The sequence below is a fragment of the Oculina patagonica genome, chromosome 12 (assembly GCF_052425735.1).
Source record: "Oculina patagonica isolate OP01 chromosome 12, crgOcupat, whole genome shotgun sequence".
Lineage (NCBI taxonomy): Eukaryota > Metazoa > Cnidaria > Anthozoa > Scleractinia > Oculinidae > Oculina > Oculina patagonica.
The window spans coordinates 27,994,961-28,014,072 of record NC_135769.1 but is presented as its reverse complement, the minus strand read 5'-3'; the positions used below and the strand labels follow the sequence as shown (position 1 = coordinate 28,014,072).

Sequence of the window (19,112 nt, the reverse complement as noted above, 5' to 3'; positions counted from 1 at the left end):
GTAATCTTTGGCGGCAAAAACAAAGAGTGGTAGGGAAGAGTCGAGGAAATTTCTTTGACGTTTTCCAGCGAATTTGACCAAAATTAACGAACGAATGGACGATCCGACATTTAAATTGGTAAGTTAAGTCAATGATCGTCAATTTTAAGCCTCTTTGTGATACTGTTAGCTGAAAATTTACGGGTGAATTGCTCATTTTGTAAGTATAAAAGCGAAGGCAGACTTTCGTTGATTTTTATGGTTTGTTTCATCTTTATAGTTATACAATTGTTTTGATCGATGTAGTATGCTCTTTCTTTTACAGGAAACAGTAAACAAGTTGTTGCAACAGTTTTTTCGTGACAAACAGAAAACAAAATGTGAGTTATTTTATGTACACACGAAACTGAAAGCCCAGCCAAAAAAGGGGGGGGGGGGGGCGTGAAAGTGCGATTTGAGGACTTTTTTGAGAAGGGGAGGGGGACGCGTACCCAAGCTTCTTATTCTTGTGTCGAATGATTTATTGTACATTAAAACATTTTATTTTAGCAGAGAGAAATGTACTCCACCTCAGACAAAAAATTAACTGTCATGTTTGCAAACATTGTGAGAAGGGAAACACTTTTAAAGGCCAAACAATTCAATTTGAATTCTTATCAGAAAGACATTTTTTTGGTTTGTGCATCAATGTGAAATAATTACCACCATGCATGTTGGCTGGCATTAACAAATTTCTCTACGAAACAACGATTAGGGTAATCTTGAAGGTACACAGGCCAGGAAAGCCGGCTTAGCTTGCAAATAAGCCTGCTTAGTTTTTTTCTTAGCTACATCCCTGGTGTTGCTGAAGAAACAAGTCCTTGAAAATCACTGAATTTGTCCTGGGAGAAAATATTTATTTTGATGTTCTTTACAGGCAATGGAGATGCTTTAAAACTGATGGCAGAGCTTTTGAGAATTTTTGTTGCAGGTAAACTACAAATGCTGCTTTTATTTTTTATTTTTTGCACACAAATTAAAGAGATGTTAGTAGACTCTTACTGTCCCATCTTTGAATAGCCTTGTTACAGGGTGGCAAAGGATTTTCGCGTGACACGTGATGGCCCCCAAATTAGCAGCATCTTTGAATAGCCTTGTTACAGGGTGGCAAAGGGTTTTCGCGTGATGCGTGATGGAGCCAAAATAAGCCTCGTGATGCGGGACTGGACATCACAACGTGATGCGTGATTTACTATTTTACAAGAGCGCGACACGTGATTTACTTATAGATTTTCTGTGATAAGTGAACTTTCTTTAACCTAGACGAATACCGGGCATTGAAAGCTCTTCAAATTAAAATACATTCATATGAAGGTCGATAAAGAGGCCGGTTTCAATGTTTTCTGTCATTTGACAACATAAGGTTAAGTAAATAAATTTGGGGAAAAAATTAAAGCAGAACTTCTGGAATTAACTTTTATTCTAAATAACCTTGCCAGTATTCAAAGTTTGTTAAATGTCACCGAAATTTGGTATTGGGATTATTAGAAATTTGTGTTCAGAATGAAGGAAACAGCACTTTTGAGAGCGTAAAATACAAAATTGTCCCGGGAGAGCATGCCACAGACACCCCCTAGCAACGAGCGCCGCTGTCTTTTGATTATCTGGAACCTCTCAAAGCAGAAAACCTGGCTATACACCCCTGCTGGGGCTGTTGCTTTGATTGTTGATGGTTAAGTTTTAGGAGTTTTGACGGTTGATCGGTTTCTGTGAGTTGAAGTTAAAATGAACTTTTGTGATTTTTATATTTACTTTTGTGTTCTGGAGGTTGTTTTGGTTTTTCAGCAAAGAAAACCATCGATTAAAATTAGCCCCTCCAAAATTAGCTTAGCATACTTTCTTATTTTTACGTGATGCGTGATTGTTTAAAAATGTTCTCCGTGATGCGTGATTTAACTCAAAAATTCAACGTGATGCGTGATTGGTACCCCCCCTTTGCCACCCTGTTGTTAGGTAGCAAAATACCAGAAAAATAATCAAGCAGATTATTCACTTATCTGTAGGTTGCGTGCTTAATGCATGATTACCAAGAGCAATGTGTCAGGCATCTGGCGGCGAAGGAAATTCAAGTTTGTTGATTCGCTTTTTCAACCGAGAAATAATTTGACCTCAGTTTAGAAATTGCTGGACAATAAAGTCTCAGAAAACACAAAATGACTAACAAAAATTGGGAAGGAACTACGAAATACTTTAAGGAAAAAGCATTCAGCTGAAATTAGCACAAGTTTTGAAACAGGTAGAAATCGTTTTTCATTATTTTTTTATCAGAAAAACTATATATAATAAAACAGTTATTAGATTTTTAAGTGTTATCAGCCTCAGCCTTCGGCTTCGGCTGATAACACTTACCTTGACCGTGATTATTCCGGATATCACAAAAACCTCATCCAATGTAATATATAATAATATAATAATATTTTTTTTTGTATCAGAGGGGGCAGCAAGGGCAGAACAACAAGCCAAGGTATTTGTTATGATTTACTGTAAGTTGAATTGTATGGGGACTGTTCATTTAATTTAACACTCATTGCTGAGTTACCTTGCCTTGGGTGCCAGATACTTTTTTGCACATGATTTCCATTTCCAAGAAAGTTATAATTGACCTCATTAATGCAGTCTGTATATTGTAAGAATGTATTATATGGATCCTTATTTTTCTCCAAAAAAACTTTGATTGTTGGCTAGCCTAACATGTTTCATCGCGTCCATTAGAGACCTTTCTAAAATTCTCTCCATTCGTGACCTACATATTTTGTACTACTCAAAAATATAGTGGAAAAAATCTTTGTCACTGACTCAGTCACAGTATGGCCGTTGCACTTGATTAATAAAAAGTATAATACAATATTTACACATGTAGATTGAGTCCTCGCCCACAGTAGAAACAGATCATTTGGAAAAGATTCTGCCACAGTTGGTAAGGGATTTATTGATGATACAGTCAAGTAAAAATTAACAGTGGTTACATTACAAATTATATGAATTATTATTGTTGTCTTGAGCAGGGTGTTCATAAGGCATCAGAGATCGGAGAATTCTCCCGCTACTACGTAGAATTCTCCGGCTAAATTTCAAAGGCCTGTACCTATTTTTTATTAAGATGCGAAACCTTTAGAAATCATTCTCCGGTTAAATAACACTATCCTCCGGCTATTACAATTCTTAATGAAAACCCTGCTTGAGCATCGGGCTTCAAATTCCTACTTGTATGGAAAAGTGAAAAAACTCTAGGCCAAAAAACTGGTGAAATTATTTTCACATTCTGGTGATGCCTAGCTGAAAATTCTAGGGAGCTGAATGAATTTTAGCTAGTGATTAACGACGCAAAACCTGCTGGAACTCTGGCAGGTGCATTCGAAGCCCAGCTGTAAATTACATACATTTAAGGGCCACTGGTTTTTCAGTTTTTTACTGTTATGTGTTCACCCTCTTTACATAAAGTTGATTATTATTTAACGATGGATGATAAGCCCTTTTGTTTTATCTCTACTATACAGCTTCTGGACTTTTAACATATTGAAAGACCTGCTCTCTAGGAGTGGAACACTGTATGTGGCTGTACATATGCCTACATACACATTGTACACTAAGGACAAAGAAAAGAGACAAGTACTGTAAATTCAGATTTTATTATTAAGTTGATGAATGCAGCAAGTTTTCCAAGGTGTTTAAGCACTTTTGACTAAAAAATTTATTTAAAGCACAGATTTTGTAAGAAATTTTTATAAACTTAAAAGTTAACTTTATGCTAGCTCAGTGTAGTTCATAGTAGTATTATTCTATTGGTAACTGGAAAATTATAACTAGTGCATCAGTTAGCAGAGATATAAATGACTCAGTGTGTTTAAAAATAGATTTTTTTTTAATTGCAACACACAAAAAGGAAAAAGCTTATTTACAAATCAATTGATACAGTTACTTATGTTACTTACAGAAAAAAAAAAGACTACTTACAAAAAAATTACTTACAGTACTTATGGGACAGTTACTTACATTACTAAAATACAATCATAATTTGTTGAATAGAAGAAAAAAAAAACTAACACTACTTACATTTAGTCTATAGAAAAAACAAATAAGAAAAAGGGAAAAAAATACACACACGAAAATGCGAAAAATACAAGAAGTGTCTAACTATTGATCCATCAAAATATAAAATATAAACTCTACATTTCTTAATTACTGTTGAAAAACAGGGAGAAGCTCTTTCCATTTTTCGTTATGATTTTTTAGCTTTTTGTTTTGTTTAGCTATGGCAAGTTCTAAATCGTAAGTTATTTTTATCGTGGCTTTCAACAATAAAAGTGATGGCTTTATATTAAATAGATGGTACTGACTTCAGTCTAGAGAGTTCCCTCGTCACCCAGATCCACTAGAAGTCTCTTAGATCTGCTATTCTTTATCGCACCTGTGGGTAAAAGTGCAAATAAACTGAAAAATAGTAATTATTTTGTGGGCAAAACTCGTTTGACCTCTTTTCCCTTTAAAAATACAGGTTTTCTCCATTTTTGTAAGTTATGACTAAAACTTGTGTTCTTTGATCGTAATATAACAGCCTGTATCCCATAAATATGGTTGATCTGTAATATATATTTGATCACTTGATCAGCTCACATACCAAAGAATTCATCATGTGAATAATCACATTTCAGAGACAACATTATTGTCTCAGAGATATTGCGTTCCAACAACTGGTGTCCTAGATTGGCAATAGTTGATTCTGTCTCAATGAAACTGTATATTTCTGTATATTATTAAGAGGAAATAAAATAGTTAACGTAAGGCATGCAGGCCTACAGGGATTGACAACTGCGGATTGATATCAAGATTGGGGAGAAATGCCAATAAAAAGTTGTCGATGATGGCATTGATGATAAATGCTGGTGTTGGCGACCATGATGATTGCAAAAATGGCCTCATGAACTCATAATAATTATTTATTTGTTGGAAGCTATCTTTGTGATTAAATTTAGTATTTTGAAACAATTGCTACACTCTTTTTATTTTATAAGAATCTAGTTTATAAGAATATCGAGGCTGAAATTTGCGAATTTTTAAGAATATGTTAAGAATAAACCCGAGGCTGAGATTTTGAAAAGAATATAGTTTTTAGTTGAAACAAAATCAGGTATTTTCATTTCCCTCACTTTATCTCTGTGAGGAATGCTTTGTTTAAAGCCAAAACGGCCAGGTTGCAACAAAAAGCAATGATACATGTGCACAATATAACACGATACAGATCTGGACACCAAACACTTGTAATTGATTACCGGTACTTATTTATTTATTACCAGTTCGTATGACAATACTTGCCAGAACGGAAATGTCAAACGGTATTTTCTAAGAATGTTCATAAGAATATTTTCAGCTTAAAATCTGCAGAAAAATAAAAATATTTAGCCTGGGTCGGAAAAACTGTATTCTTGTAAAAAAAAAAAAGAGTGTAATCAGTCAAAAGTAAGATAGATGAAAAATAAATTAGAAGTTCTGGAATCAAAGCTCGCTTGTTCTAAAAAAGATAAGGTTTTAATTTTCACAGTTCAAAGTTCGATACATAACCGGTATCCTGACGATTAACATCCTCGGAGACCCAGGGGCAGTTAGTGGGGGCGGGGAAAAGTCTATACGGGCGGGAAAAAAATCGGCGAAGAAAAGTCAAGAACGAAAAAAACAGCTGGATGCCCCAGGGGCTATTTTTTTCGTTCTTGACTTTTCTTCGCCGATTTTTTTCCGCCCGTATAGACTTTTCCCCGCCCCCACTAACTGCCCCTGGGTCTCCGAGGATGGACGATTAAGGGCCTCTTCACATGAAGTGCTTTGACAAAGCACTGACGGTTTACGGGCTGTCTATTTTGACCTCGGTTCATATGGAAAATTTTAGCCCGGTTGACGGGGATAAAATTCAAGAAACGAAGGCAAAATGGCCACACATAAAGTTGCATCTTTCGCGACTATCGTAGCTTTATTGACCCATGTAACTTTATTAATAAAGCTAATTCGCATATTTTGAAGTGGAAATAGATACAAGGCAAAATTAAACCATTTGGACCACCCAATTACGAAAGGGAAGCTATTTTCTCAAAAAAAGTTGCGTCCCGGCGACCGGGCTGGAACGTTCATATGGGAAAATATTCTTCCCGGTTGTCGAGATCTCGGTTGCAGAAACCGAGATATCGGTAACCGGCCTGGCCCACCTTCTCATATGAACACATCCAAAATTTTACAAGAAAATAGGAGTGAGCCGAGATCTCGGTAACTGGGCCAGCCCGGTCAACCGGGATCATATGAAGAGGCCCTTGTGTTTGAAAAATGTGTACGTGTTTTTTGGAAAGTTGTACGTGTTTGAAAAATAGCGATATGTGGACTTGTCGGCGCCATTTGTCAAAGCACTTTGGCTCGGATGCGGAACATTTTAAAGGTAAATACATTCGTTTACCTGAGGGAACAGGAATATATTTACACTCAGCAATCTATCCTTGCTCTTATTAACACCTCGCCGAAATAGATTATTTAGACCTACAAGGAAAGCCAATTTAGGGCGTCCAGAAGACGTATAAATTCACTATAAACACAATGCTATGTAGGTTGATACGGAAGCCAGATATAATAAGGAAATATACAGCACTTATCACCACTAAAACTTTCAAAGAATTGATGAACCCCGCTAATTATCACGCGACGGCGAATCAAACTGTTACCCTTTGCTATCATAGCAGGCCACCTAAATATGGTATGCAAATAAAACTATTATAACAAGTTTATATTTACGTTTTAAAAATTCTTTTTTTGACTGAACTCTACGGGTGAACTCGTGAACTCGCTCTCCACGCGTGGGGCCACTTCCGATTTCCTACAAATGTTGACAGTAAGCGGGAAACACAACATCGCAGCATCAGTTGTTTTGTTATTTTACACAACATAAAATGGGTTGATACTCTGTCGGCCGGAAAAGGTACCTTTATACGGAGACACTGTCACGAGCTTCACTTTAAAAATTTAAGAGCCTAAAGACGTATGAAAACCCATAAAGAGTGGTCACGTTTTGTTAAAAATTACTATGCAAGTGTACTGAAGCTATAAACAAGTGATATTATTGTGATACCATCAAGAACTTTACATCTCAACTTGAATGAAAAAGTCAGGCTGACTTTTTCAAGTTCTGCCCTTGTGACCTGGAAAAAACAGCTTAAAACTTATAACAGCTCCCCACTTCTTTCAACAACAATTTACTTTATATCTTCATCTTGATGTTCTAGGCGCATTTCGTGTACAAGCGAGAGTACTTCGCCAATTTTTTAGCCTGCGTAGCTGGCGGTATTGTTGGGTTCAGCGCCACTCGCGGCTGCGCCGCTCATTGTCGCGGCTTCGCCGCTTGCTGGTGGGCGCTTTAAAACCCAACAATACCACCAGCTACGCAGGCTACCAATTTTTGTACAGCTCTTTACTGAAAAGCAGAAAAATCCCCATGACAGTGTCTTTTAAAATTTACTTCCGCAAACGCAAAACCGCGAATAAATTTCTCCCTGGAGTCGACTCCCAGTTTAAACATCTGCAAGGAACAAAATAAAGGAATGTAAACACGGTAACATTTATGAAATTCTATCATAGATAACTTTGACTCGCAACTGAATTCAAATTGTCATGCGAGGAGCATCTGCCGAAAAAACATTGTGATATGGCTCAACGGATTTATCATGAAATTTACGAACTACTAAAGGTTAACTGTAATACTTAGAATATCTTAACTTCACGGGCCGCTGATCTCTGTCCGCCAGGTCAATTTCTCTGAAAGGGAAAACCCTTTCAGACACACCTAAATGCATGTGCTCTCATGCCTCAGATCATGTAAATCTATTCCACCTCTTTCCAAGGACGGCTTTTGATTTGGCTTTCCACTGCATTGATTCCTCAAAAACAGCAAACGATATTGTTGGAGCACAGTAAAAAACTCGTACAACATCCATGTTTTTGGACGAAGTCGTTTGAATAGTTTGCAGACGAGATTACTTACTCACGGGGACTCCCCCACCCATCGACGTCAACGTGACGTCTCCATGACGTCAGCTGCTACTACTTCCTGCATCATTCTGCGCCATAAAAAAGGTCTCAAAACTTCAGCTGTCGCTATTTTGGGCGCTTACTTCGCCGCCTGAAACGGAGAATCCGCCGCAATGTCCACGTTAAATGAACCTGATGTTTACGAACGAGTTCTTTATCTAGGTAAAGGCAAACGTAAGGTATGTAGCTGTTCTTGATTCGTCACTCGCTTGCAATTTTGGCCGGCGCATCCCAGCGCAGCTCGACTGAAAACAACACCACCTCCGTATATGAGCAATTTTTCGCGCTCAGCTTCACCTGAAACATTTATATAACCAGGGATCTTTGTTTATACTCAATTTGGAGCAGACGGACGCATAAAAATTACAGACAATGGCAATAAAGCGCACATTTGTGGACGTGTTCCCGTTCCCATTTTTGGCCCTTGATCGTCGGCCATATTTTATCGACATGTGCTTTGATATCAACTGGTCTGCTATTCAGTGTAAATGAATGAAATTTGTTTTATTCTCCTTTAACAGTGGGAACAAAGAAAGGTTAGCGTGAAAAGGAATGGATGCAACGGAAAATGTGAGTATTTTGGTAGTGCTTACACAGTGTGGGTTCATGCTAGACTTTCCGCTTCCGTATATAACTATTCCATTGCTTGCTAGATTGAAGCCAATATAAAATTCGTTCTAATCTCCATCGACTATTTGCCCTGCAGTATTCAATGTTTATTTGAGACTCTCAGATTGTTCAAGCAAAAATCAAAAACGAAAAGGAAATTTGTTATTTCAAGTGACTGAAATGACACATGACATCTTGTGATTTGCATATGATGCGGGTAGAGATCCTCAAAAATAATTAAATTTATCTCCTTTGCAAAATGAGTTATTTTCTGTTGCAAAACTACCATATTGGTTGGGATCACAAACTGGTTGTTAACTGGGTGCTTGGCATGAGGTTGTTTCATTTCTCAACATTTTTGGTTGCTTTTTTTGGTTTTCTTTTTTATGCCATTAACTTGTCCTATGCCTCTACAAAGTTGACATGTTTCAATTGTTTTTTTTTTTTTAAATTTTAAAACTTCATTGAAAACACTCAAAAGGTTTGATATCTTTTGCAATTTGCAACCTTTGAAATGCAAATTGCAACCAACTTTACTTGTGACCATTTGAAACCAATGAGAAACAAGACATACATGAATCAGATGATGATGATACAATCATGTAACAAGGCGATAAAGTGGCCCTTGGCTGTACGTCAAACACATTAAATGTCGCCCTTGAATAAACAATGCATTTTAGAGCAAAAAAATTAATAAACGCTGCATCATGATGCGGCGTGTATTCAAATTATAGACTCAAACAGCAAATGCAGTAATTATCAAGTTTGAGCAAGCCTAAAATAATTATTTTCCTTGATTGCAACAATGTGTTAAGATATTGAAAATGACTTTTGAGACAAGCAATACTTCATGTCCCTGTTTTTAAAGTACAGATGTTCAGTTACCATGCTATCCTTTGCAAGAAATAAATTGTATTTAAAGTAAACGCCGCCCTCGTTTTAATGCCGCCCTCGAATAAATGCTGCACTCGGATCATGAAAAATTTAATAAACGCTGTCAGTGGCGTTTATTTGAATAAATACGGTATCTCATGTTTAAACTAACTCCCCCAACCACGTGCAGTGTAAACATGGTTGAAATTCTGGTAGGTATTATGTCGCCAGCTAAAGCAATATTTATTTTCTACAAAGGGAGCTTCTTATATTGCTCCCTGACAGGTGCTGCACAAGGGTAGCCGCCTACTGCAAACGTTATTGAAAGTCCTGAAGTCGCAAATAGAGGATATTACATGGTTGCACAGAGATATGAAATTTATCCTGGAGTGTTCAAATCGATATCTCACGAGTGAGCGCAGCGAATGAGTGAGAAATCGATTTGAACACGAGAAGATAAATTTCATATCTCTTAGCAACCATGTAATATTCTGTTTATTATATAAACTTACTAATTACGATGTTTTTGACAATTTTTCAAAGATTTTCGACCATTTTCCGAAGATTTCTATTAAAGATTTGCAAAATGTTGTCCGAAGGTCGTATGAATGTTTCCGAACATTTTCCGAAAATTTCCAAGATTGCCTCTTTGTCTTTTAGATTTGCCAGGTCAAAACATTCTTGTTTCAGCAATTTACTTTTATTTTGACTTATGAGGAACAGAACATTTACTTTCATTTTATTACTTATTGTTTTTATTAATTATTTCATTCATTATATTATTACTTTTACAAAAATTTATATAGGTTTTTTTTGATTGCTGATTTATCCTTAGTAGTGTAAGCATATCAAGTTTATGTTAAATACGCCTATTAAAAATTTATCATCATCGTCATCATCATCTCACCAATGGTCCTTATTTCATTATATTTCCCACTTTCAGCTGTAGTGAAGGTTTTACCAACACAAAGGAGACACATTTTATGGAGACAAAAGAAGCCTGAAACTGTTGAGCTGACTCCAAACAGCCATGCTGTAATCCATATGAATACCCTTGGGGACCAAAGGAATGTAATTGGAATTCTACCTCTGAGACGAAGCCCCCAAATGAGGGGACATTATTTTACATCTGAAAGCAGAGAAGTACTCGATAACCTCAAAGCTATCCTATCAAACTGTTGTGATGGTAAGAGATATATTGTTTTAATTGAGAGTTTGTGTTGTAAGGATTACAAAGTGTTGGTAGTTTTAGGAAGTAAAAATCATTGCAGACTTTTTTTACCACAATAAAATCAGTAGGTTTTATTCAACAAAACAGCTAAAAATACTGTGGTTATGCAGCACTTTGCAAGGCTTCAGACGAATCTTGGCAACCTACGTATGATCACAAGATATATAATATATCTGTTTTATATCTGTCTGACCACATAATTATTTATGGGCATGGTGACAAATTCGTTAAGAAATAATGGAGGATGTTATACTTGGGGATAAGATTGTTCTCAAAATTTTTCAGTTTTCCAAGAAATTTTGCTGCTTAGCTGTTAATTTTTCAGACAATCTTTCAGCTTCTCTGGCATTGTCCTCCCCTTCCAACAGGAGTAGTAATTCCCTTAAAAATATTTTTTTTTTCTAGCCAATTATAGCTTTTGTTAGTCAAATTCAATGTGTATCCATCGGTTAGAAGTCACAGCAATGGCAGATAGAACTCAGTATTTCCAGTTGAACGGACTTTGTCTACATGATTTGGCCCAAATTTTCCGTGCTGAATGCAAAACAAGTCAAGAGAAATAACTTATAATCTGAACCAGAGAGAAATATTATCACCAATGTGGCAACTAAACCAGAGCATTTTTAATCACCAACGAGGAAATGTTAGCTATAATGATGACCGGGTCATTTGCAAAAAGGAATTGGCTTCTTGTCATTTGATCTCTTTTTATTATGGTCTGTGAAAATCGTCTTCTGATCAGGGAAATATTATTTTAACATTTATTTCCATCATGGGTGGCTCATGGATCATCATTGATGGCAATTAATGTTTTGAAGCTGGATTCCAATTTTACAGACTAATCTTCTTATAATTCTCTCTGTTAAGTGTTGTGTGAGCTGACAGTTGTAACTTAAAACAATCAAACACCTGTTAAGTTTTTTAATCAATATGCAAGCTTGTCATAAGTTGTTGTATTTATAAGCGGAATAATCATTGCACCTGCCATAATAAGTGTTTTCAGATCACCACAATACTAATTGGTTTTCTGCATTAACCCACAGTCATTTCATTTGAGGTGGATTTTGAAGAAACCCCCGAAAGCTCTACTTCATCCAAGGCCCAGCTTCACATCTTCCGTGACAGAATATGTTTATCAACGAACCTAGAATATGAATTTAAACTTTTTGGAGAATGGCCAATTGACTCTCTTTCGTGGATGCAGACGGAACATGGAGGTGTTGCCTTGATCATGACAAATGAAACACAGGAAGAGACACTTCTTTTAAGGACTGAAAGAGGGAACGATATTTGCTCAAAGTTAACTGAGCGGTATCGCTGCCTAGCTCCAGCTGGTGGCCATCATGAACAATTTCAATATAGCAATTCAGCAGCTGGAGTACCACAACGCTGCGACAGCAATTTCAATATTATGCCCACTTCAAGAATAAGCAAAAGTTGTGAGTTGATGCATCGGCTACATTTTAATGAACCTATGCGTTCTAAATCTAAAACCTTTCCGTTAACAAAGGCAAAGCCATCAGTAGGTTCAAGGCAGTCATCATCGTTAAGCCGTTTACCTTTTTATTTGCAAGCAAAGTCTCCACTTTCATCTGATGAAAGCATTTCTAAGAAGGAATATAATCATCAATTCTCTGATTCATGTTCATCATCAAGTACAGAGCAGTGTTCAAACAGTGATAATAATGTAAATTCTCAAAAGCAACTGGAATTGACAGCCCATAAAGTGTGCACTGTTGCAAATAGAACAATCGATGGGGATGAGTTATGTGCAAAGGAGAATCAGAACAATGGAGAACCACTTCCACCACCAATTCCGCAACGACAACTTCAGCGCAATTCAGCAAAGGCTAAAAGAACTGAGCAATTAAGGGAAAAGTTTCATAATGATACCAAGAATTCAGAGAGGAATAGCAATGACTTAACTATTCCAAGGTCACGCAGCTTTCAGATTGTTGAACAACCCTCATCTGGTAGAAAACAGCGTCACAAAAGTGAATTATCACTCAAAACAAAGACTGCTATCACTGAACTTGTCCGACCAATTTGCGTAGACCTTCCACCTGCAAAATCCGACAACCCCTGTGGTTCATACATGTTTTTGAAAGAAAATGGGTTGAAAAATACCGAGCCATGTAAGGGTGTCTGTTCATCAAAGCAAGATGAAGAGAATGCCCGCAGCGGGGCAAAAAGTGAGGGTGGTGTAGAGCCTACAGCTTCAACTCACCCCTTTTGCACACCAGCATCTTCTAGTAATAATGACGTATTTGTGGATGAAAAAAGCCAAGTTAAAGACGAAGAAGATAGTTCAGACAGCACTTGTCATTATGTTAACCTACCTGAGGGCTCAAGACCAAGTTGCTATCTTTACATGAATCTTCCTGATCCAAGAAACGCACCTAAGGAGGCCGCAAGCTATGTCAATCATGTTTTCATGAGTCGTAGCATGAAAGGAATTTATGAAAATGTGCAACAGTTTTACAATGAGGAGTTTGAAACAGCCGTGTCTTCAGAAGAAGGGACATCTGCGCCACCACTTCCTCCACCAGCTCTTCAACCTCGTCAGCCACCACCCAGAGTACCGAGGAGGGCATCAAAAGATCGACAAGCAGCACAGAAGTCATCAGAAAGGCTTCCTATTCACATAAGAGTTCCCCTTGGGCCACCTCCTCCTCGCCCACCCAAGAAATCTGTATCAGTCACAAAGGTAAGTAAATAAAATAAAGTCCAAATGCCAATCCATTTCCTTTTAACTTAAGTTGATAACAGCATGGTCCATAAAACAATTATTTAAGTCAACTAGCATAGTAACTTAATCCAGGAAATTTGTATGACTTTGCTTCCACTTAATTTTGTAAGAAAGGTTGATTTGATTGGCTAGATTTTAAATTTTCTATGTTAAAGATCTAGCCAATCAAATCATGTCTCCCTAGAGTCACTTGTTCCGTGTGCTCCAGGCTCTGTTGGCTTATAGGGACAGAAGGCTCTTGGGACGAGAATGAATCGACCAACAAATAAGTACATGAGAAATCTATTTAAAAATTTCTTCACCCATTACAGCAATCGTTGATAGAACATTAATTTTTTTTTTCTTTGATAAAGGAAAAAAGACTTTTGGAATTGTGTTACTGAGTAATTTATAATTCACTGTTGTTTTAGGAGGGTTTATCAAACACTCAGCAGGACATTCAGGTTCAGATTGCAGTTTTTGCTTCCAAAGCAGTTGCAGGTCGAGTGTGGTTTCTGCGGATTGTGGTAATGAAACATGATCCAGATGACACAGCATTTAAGGTAAATAGCATCAATTTCACTTTCCTCATTATCTGATTAAGCTGTCAGTTATTATTGATCTGGCAGACAAGGCTTTTTTTCCAGGGCCATGCAAATTTTCCAGGCCTGCAAATAACAGTCGGTCGTCGAGACATTGGCCGACCAAAATTTGCTCATGTCCAACGAAATCCGAATTGTGGTTGGACATGATGTCTGGACAATTTTTGATCATAAATCAAAGGGTGATCACTTGTAACTGGCCTTTTGTTTTTGGTGATGTCCGACCACACTTTTGTTTTGTCTGACCAAGATGGTGTCTTAGTAGGACATGTCCTTTGAAATGAAGAAAATTATTTGCAGCCCTCCATAGATGAGGCAAGTTCTTGCAAGTGGGTTCTGGGGGCATGCCCTCCAGAAAATTTTGAAATCTAGAAGCTATGAATCTTTTTCAGACACACATTTCATGAGGTATTTCTTGAGAAAAATCACTCTTGTTCAACTGGGGATTGTTTTCCCAACAAAACGAATGTCAGACAACTCGCCCCCCAAACAACTAGCCCCAGACAACTCGCCCCCAATTTTGCCTACGAGTCGTTTTGCTAAGGAACAGTTTGCCAAAGTTGTCTCTCTTTGCACACGCTTTAAGAACGAGAAATATTCAGGTTTTCACTCTCTTTTACCGAAACACAAGTCGGGACATAATATTGTCTTAAGATTGGGGGCGAGTTGTCTGGAGTGAATTTTCTAGGGGGCGAGTCGTCCGGATACAAACAAAACATATTTTGCTTTTAATTTCAGGTAACAATTTAGACAAGGCAAGTGCCTTGACTTGCCTCTTGCTAGACACCGCCCTTCTTTCAGGGCGTTTAATTCTCCATTGTTTTTAGTTGATCACATGACAATGAATTTGATGATCATGTGATTGATCATTGTACAATAAGATCATAATCCACTAACCTTGTAAATGACCTAAAGTTGATCTGTTCTTTTCTTTTAGGCGGTGAAGGAGCGTGAAATTGCCAGCAAGTACCACCTGATGCAGACCTACCCCTTCAGCATCTCATCAGATATTGTCGTCTCACTGAAACATCAGTGCCAGCAGTTTAAACTTACCAGTGAGGATTACCAAGTAAGTGCCAACTGTTATTATTCATTAGTCTTTTAAAGTTCATAATGGCAGTTTTTATACTAGAGACATGTTACCCATCTGGACAAGCTTTTTTTGTAATTCATCTGGTTTTGTGCTCTAGTATTAGGATGGGCACAAAAGGAATATCGAAAGGATGCCCTTCTAGATGTGTTGTTCATCTTGTGCCCACTTTTATACTAGAGACGCATAACCAGACGAACTACAAATTGTTTGTTGAAGCTCGAGCAGAGGGGTAACACATCTCTAGTAAAAATGAGAATTTTAAAGAGATTTAAGTTGAAAATCGATGAAGGATAATCAATCCTATTAATCTTTACAAGTACACAACAGAGACATAAAGGTTCATATTCAAGATGAGGGAAATAAAAAATTAACTACCTTGAAAAGAAACACAAGAGTTTTGCCCTATGACATTTCCCTAAATAAAAATTAAATACAATGAAATATGCTATGTAAAATATTTTAAAAAATACCAAAAACTATATGTTACATTCTTTTGTATGTTGTACATCAATGTAAATCCTTTGGTAAATCAGTACATCAGAAATAAAAAAAACTAAAAATAAAAAACTTGTTGAGACAGTTGCTAGCTAGCCAGGTTATATAATTATGGTGTCGGCCCTCTTAAGGAGGCTTACTTTAATGGGTCAATACTATAAATCTTTATCACTTGCTGCTAAAATAATAATGTAAAACAAATGCCCAATTATTGCTGAAAAAGTTGTGGTCATTTTCATGACCTCACTGGTTACCATAGCAACGGTATAACGTGTTAAAAAACCTAAATTTTTGTTTTAAGTGCTTATAACTCAAAACAAGCTCCATGACCCCTAATTTTTATTATTGAAGTTTTATTGATCAGTATGTTAATTTTTGCAGAGTTAAAAAGTTTCTTTTTTAAAGAGCAACCTCAAATTTTCAAAAAAAGAATTAGAATTGATTTTACTCTGCATTCCTATCAACAGGAAGTTGAATATAACATCATTGAGAATCTTGTTCATGGATTTTGGTTTGTTATCGAGTTCCATTTGGAACACCTGGGCAGTGATGCGGACCAGTTTGTGGGAAATGTCTGCGTAGAACCCAAATATCTCCCTGCTGGTGAAAAGTGTCCAGTAAACAAGAGAGTTAACCTTGGCATCACTGAAGACTTTAACCTCAAGGTAATCATCATTGATCATTATATAATACTGCGCTTGCTTCACATCTAACATACATAATGTGCTTTAAGGATATAATCATTCAAGTTAGATACAATCTGTTTGAGATCATGGTTTGTACAATTTTGGCTGTTGCATGTTTGCCCTTCTAACAATCTTATTCAAATTCTACTGTGACCGAAAAATTTTAAAATAGTAAAAGGGTAAGGTTAAAAAAGACACTTAATGTTTTCTATCAATATGAGTGAAGATGATCATATTGATCGAAAACGTTTTTACATAGTAAAAGGGTAGATGAATGTGTGTCATTCTGAAAGAAAAAAAAACATTGTTGACTAATACATTATTCTTTTCTTGGTGTTTTGCTGAAAGCTTGTGATCAAATTTCGCATACTCATACTCATTTTTCCTAAGTGGCCATTTGGCCACCGACTGCTCAAGCTTGGTCGCTAGTGAAAAATTTTAGTTGCTAAATTAAGCTCACGCTTTCAATCCTTCTTCCTAATTTTAGTCGCCAGGCTGACGACTTCGGTTTAAATTTAGTCGCCAGCTCTAAAATTGTAGTCACCATGGCAACTAAATTGGTGTTCACTTGGGGGGTTGCTCATAGTTGGATCTTTAATATCATCCTTAATATTGTTATATCAAGTTTTTGATGAAACAAACTACTGGAATAACATTTAAGGTAAAGATAAGTAACAACCTAACCAGACCTATCTGGTTAGGAGCAAAACCCTTCATGTGTATAATATTTTACGTTGAATTTAGAAAATTAAAATGCCATCATTACTGAAGGTGTGTCTCAACTGTGAATTTCTGTCTTTTATTCATTTTCAGCAAAACAGTGGCTGTGAACAACATGGAAATTACTACATAACAGGAAACCAGGCTTGCAAACCTGTCATCCCAGATTATGCAAAACGAAAGGAAATTTGCTCAAAACTGGACATTACCATGTACTCAGGAAACAACTGGCGAGATGTTGCTGGCAAGCTGGGCTTTGACGTGCAAGAAATAAAGAGCTTAGATGATAAGGCCCAGAAATGTCCCAACTTCTCACCAATGGAGCATGTTCTCACCAAATGGGAACAGAGGGATCCTGGATGCAGTTTAGATAGACTTGTTAGCATTTTACGAGACATTGAACGACTTGATGTTGTCAGTGATCTTGGTTTTCCTGTGGACTTAGAAAGCTAAAAAATGTGCTTATAAAATGTTTTTAATTATCTAGGCATGCAACCAATAAATCCAGAATTCCCTTGCTATTGTGCCTGAGAGCCTAGGGATGAGAGGCCCAGAAGGCAGAAGGGGGGGGGGGGGGGGTATTTCAAGTGACAGGGATGATCAAAAGATTTTTTGGGTTTGAAATTTTCAATTCCGGGATTTTTTTGGGTAGGAAATTTTGGCAAGTACTGTTTTATTTAAGTAGGGGCGTTTTTGGGTATTAAAAACAATCTGAAGATTTACTGTGAATAAAGTAGAAAAAGAAACATGTTTGCTGTTTATTTTTGAGGGGTAAATCTTTGATCCAAAGATTTTTTGGGTTACGTCAGAAGCCCTAGGGATTTTTTTGGGTCTCGATTTTTGTCCCCATTCGATCATACCCGTCACTTGAAATCCCGAGTACCCCCCTGGGATGAGAGGCCATCCAGCTCACTGGCAGGCCAGCAAACTTCAACCTCACTATTTATTCATCAAGCAGAACTTGTAATAGTCGTTTGTAACACGTTTGTCTACTTTGAAGTCAAAGTTTATTGTATTTATGGGCACTTCTTAACAATTTTTTAACTTTTTAGAACTGTATATATATTGATATTTTATTACATGAAAGGAAGCAGCATGACCGAGTGGTTAGCGTGCTAGACTTGAAATCCAGAGGTCCCAGATGGGTTCAAGTCCAACACTAACCACTGGGCGGAGTTGTTTCTCAGCAGACCCTAGTTCATCTCCTCGGTCATGCTTGTAAACTGCCAACTGGTCTGCCTCCTTCCAGTTGGGATTTTTAGCATCTTTATATGTATATTTGAAATATTAGTTTTAATCCAGTTTGGTGGCATGCCTAAGAATAGCTTTGTGTAGCTAAGTGCACTAACTACTATAAACTTGTAACATTTACATTTTTTGGGACTCCTTTTATATATCGTTTGGTTCATTGATGATATTTGTATAGGACCACCCAAAATACCAAGTTGTACTGATTTTCTCTCCTATAATCAAAATAAAGTAATTATAAAGTGTGCATATGGATTCCCGAAATGGTCAAAATATACCAGTATTCAGTGTTGTAAGACTGAACTGTAAAAATCTACATATATTTTAAGATAAATCAATTAAAAATAAATGCAAAGTTAGATTTTTAAATTACATTTCAGAGAAGAATATATATCATAGTAAGTAAATGTGTCTCATAATGGGACTGGTAAAGTGTTCCCTTCGGGAAGTGTTACCTTACTTAAGGTAACAAAGTTAAGAAAATATTAAATTTTTTATGTGTGTCCAGAACGATCCTTAACTTGGTGTCTCCCTATGAGAGGCATCCAAAAGAAGAAGTTGACTATAAACAGTTTTAAATTTTCTTACGATTGCAGAGTTTGTTATTTAAATGCACTATGAATTGTATTACTGGTAACAGTACTGCTATAACTCCAGAGTTACTATTTAACAAGTGTTTTCACATGAAACAAAACCCTCTTGCATGAATACACAGAAACTTTGTTCAGTATTAGTTAATGATTATTAAATA

The 19,112-nt window shown here is 36.8% G+C and overlaps 2 protein-coding genes across 2 annotated transcripts; both read left to right on the top strand.

Annotated features, from left to right (window-relative positions):
• Positions 1-2: 2 nt before the first annotated feature.
• LOC144632857 (centromere protein X-like) lies at positions 3-7,604 on the top strand. The gene is made up of 6 exons (XM_078491604.1): positions 3-118; positions 305-359; positions 896-949; positions 2,451-2,482; positions 2,879-2,935; positions 3,516-7,604. Exons 1-6 carry the CDS (start codon positions 95-97, stop codon positions 3,528-3,530), a joined length of 237 nt encoding a protein of 78 aa, XP_078347730.1. The 5' UTR covers positions 3-94; the 3' UTR covers positions 3,531-7,604.
• A 205-nt stretch (positions 7,605-7,809) lies between these two features.
• Positions 7,810-18,381, top strand: LOC144632804 (uncharacterized). Its single transcript, XM_078491544.1, has 8 exons — positions 7,810-8,255; positions 8,598-8,646; positions 10,502-10,744; positions 11,833-13,496; positions 13,949-14,080; positions 15,057-15,188; positions 16,175-16,372; positions 17,207-18,381. The coding sequence occupies exons 1-8, from the start codon at positions 8,190-8,192 to the stop codon at positions 17,564-17,566; spliced, it is 2,844 nt and encodes a 947-aa protein (XP_078347670.1). The 5' UTR covers positions 7,810-8,189; the 3' UTR covers positions 17,567-18,381.
• Positions 18,382-19,112: the final 731 nt, after the last annotated feature.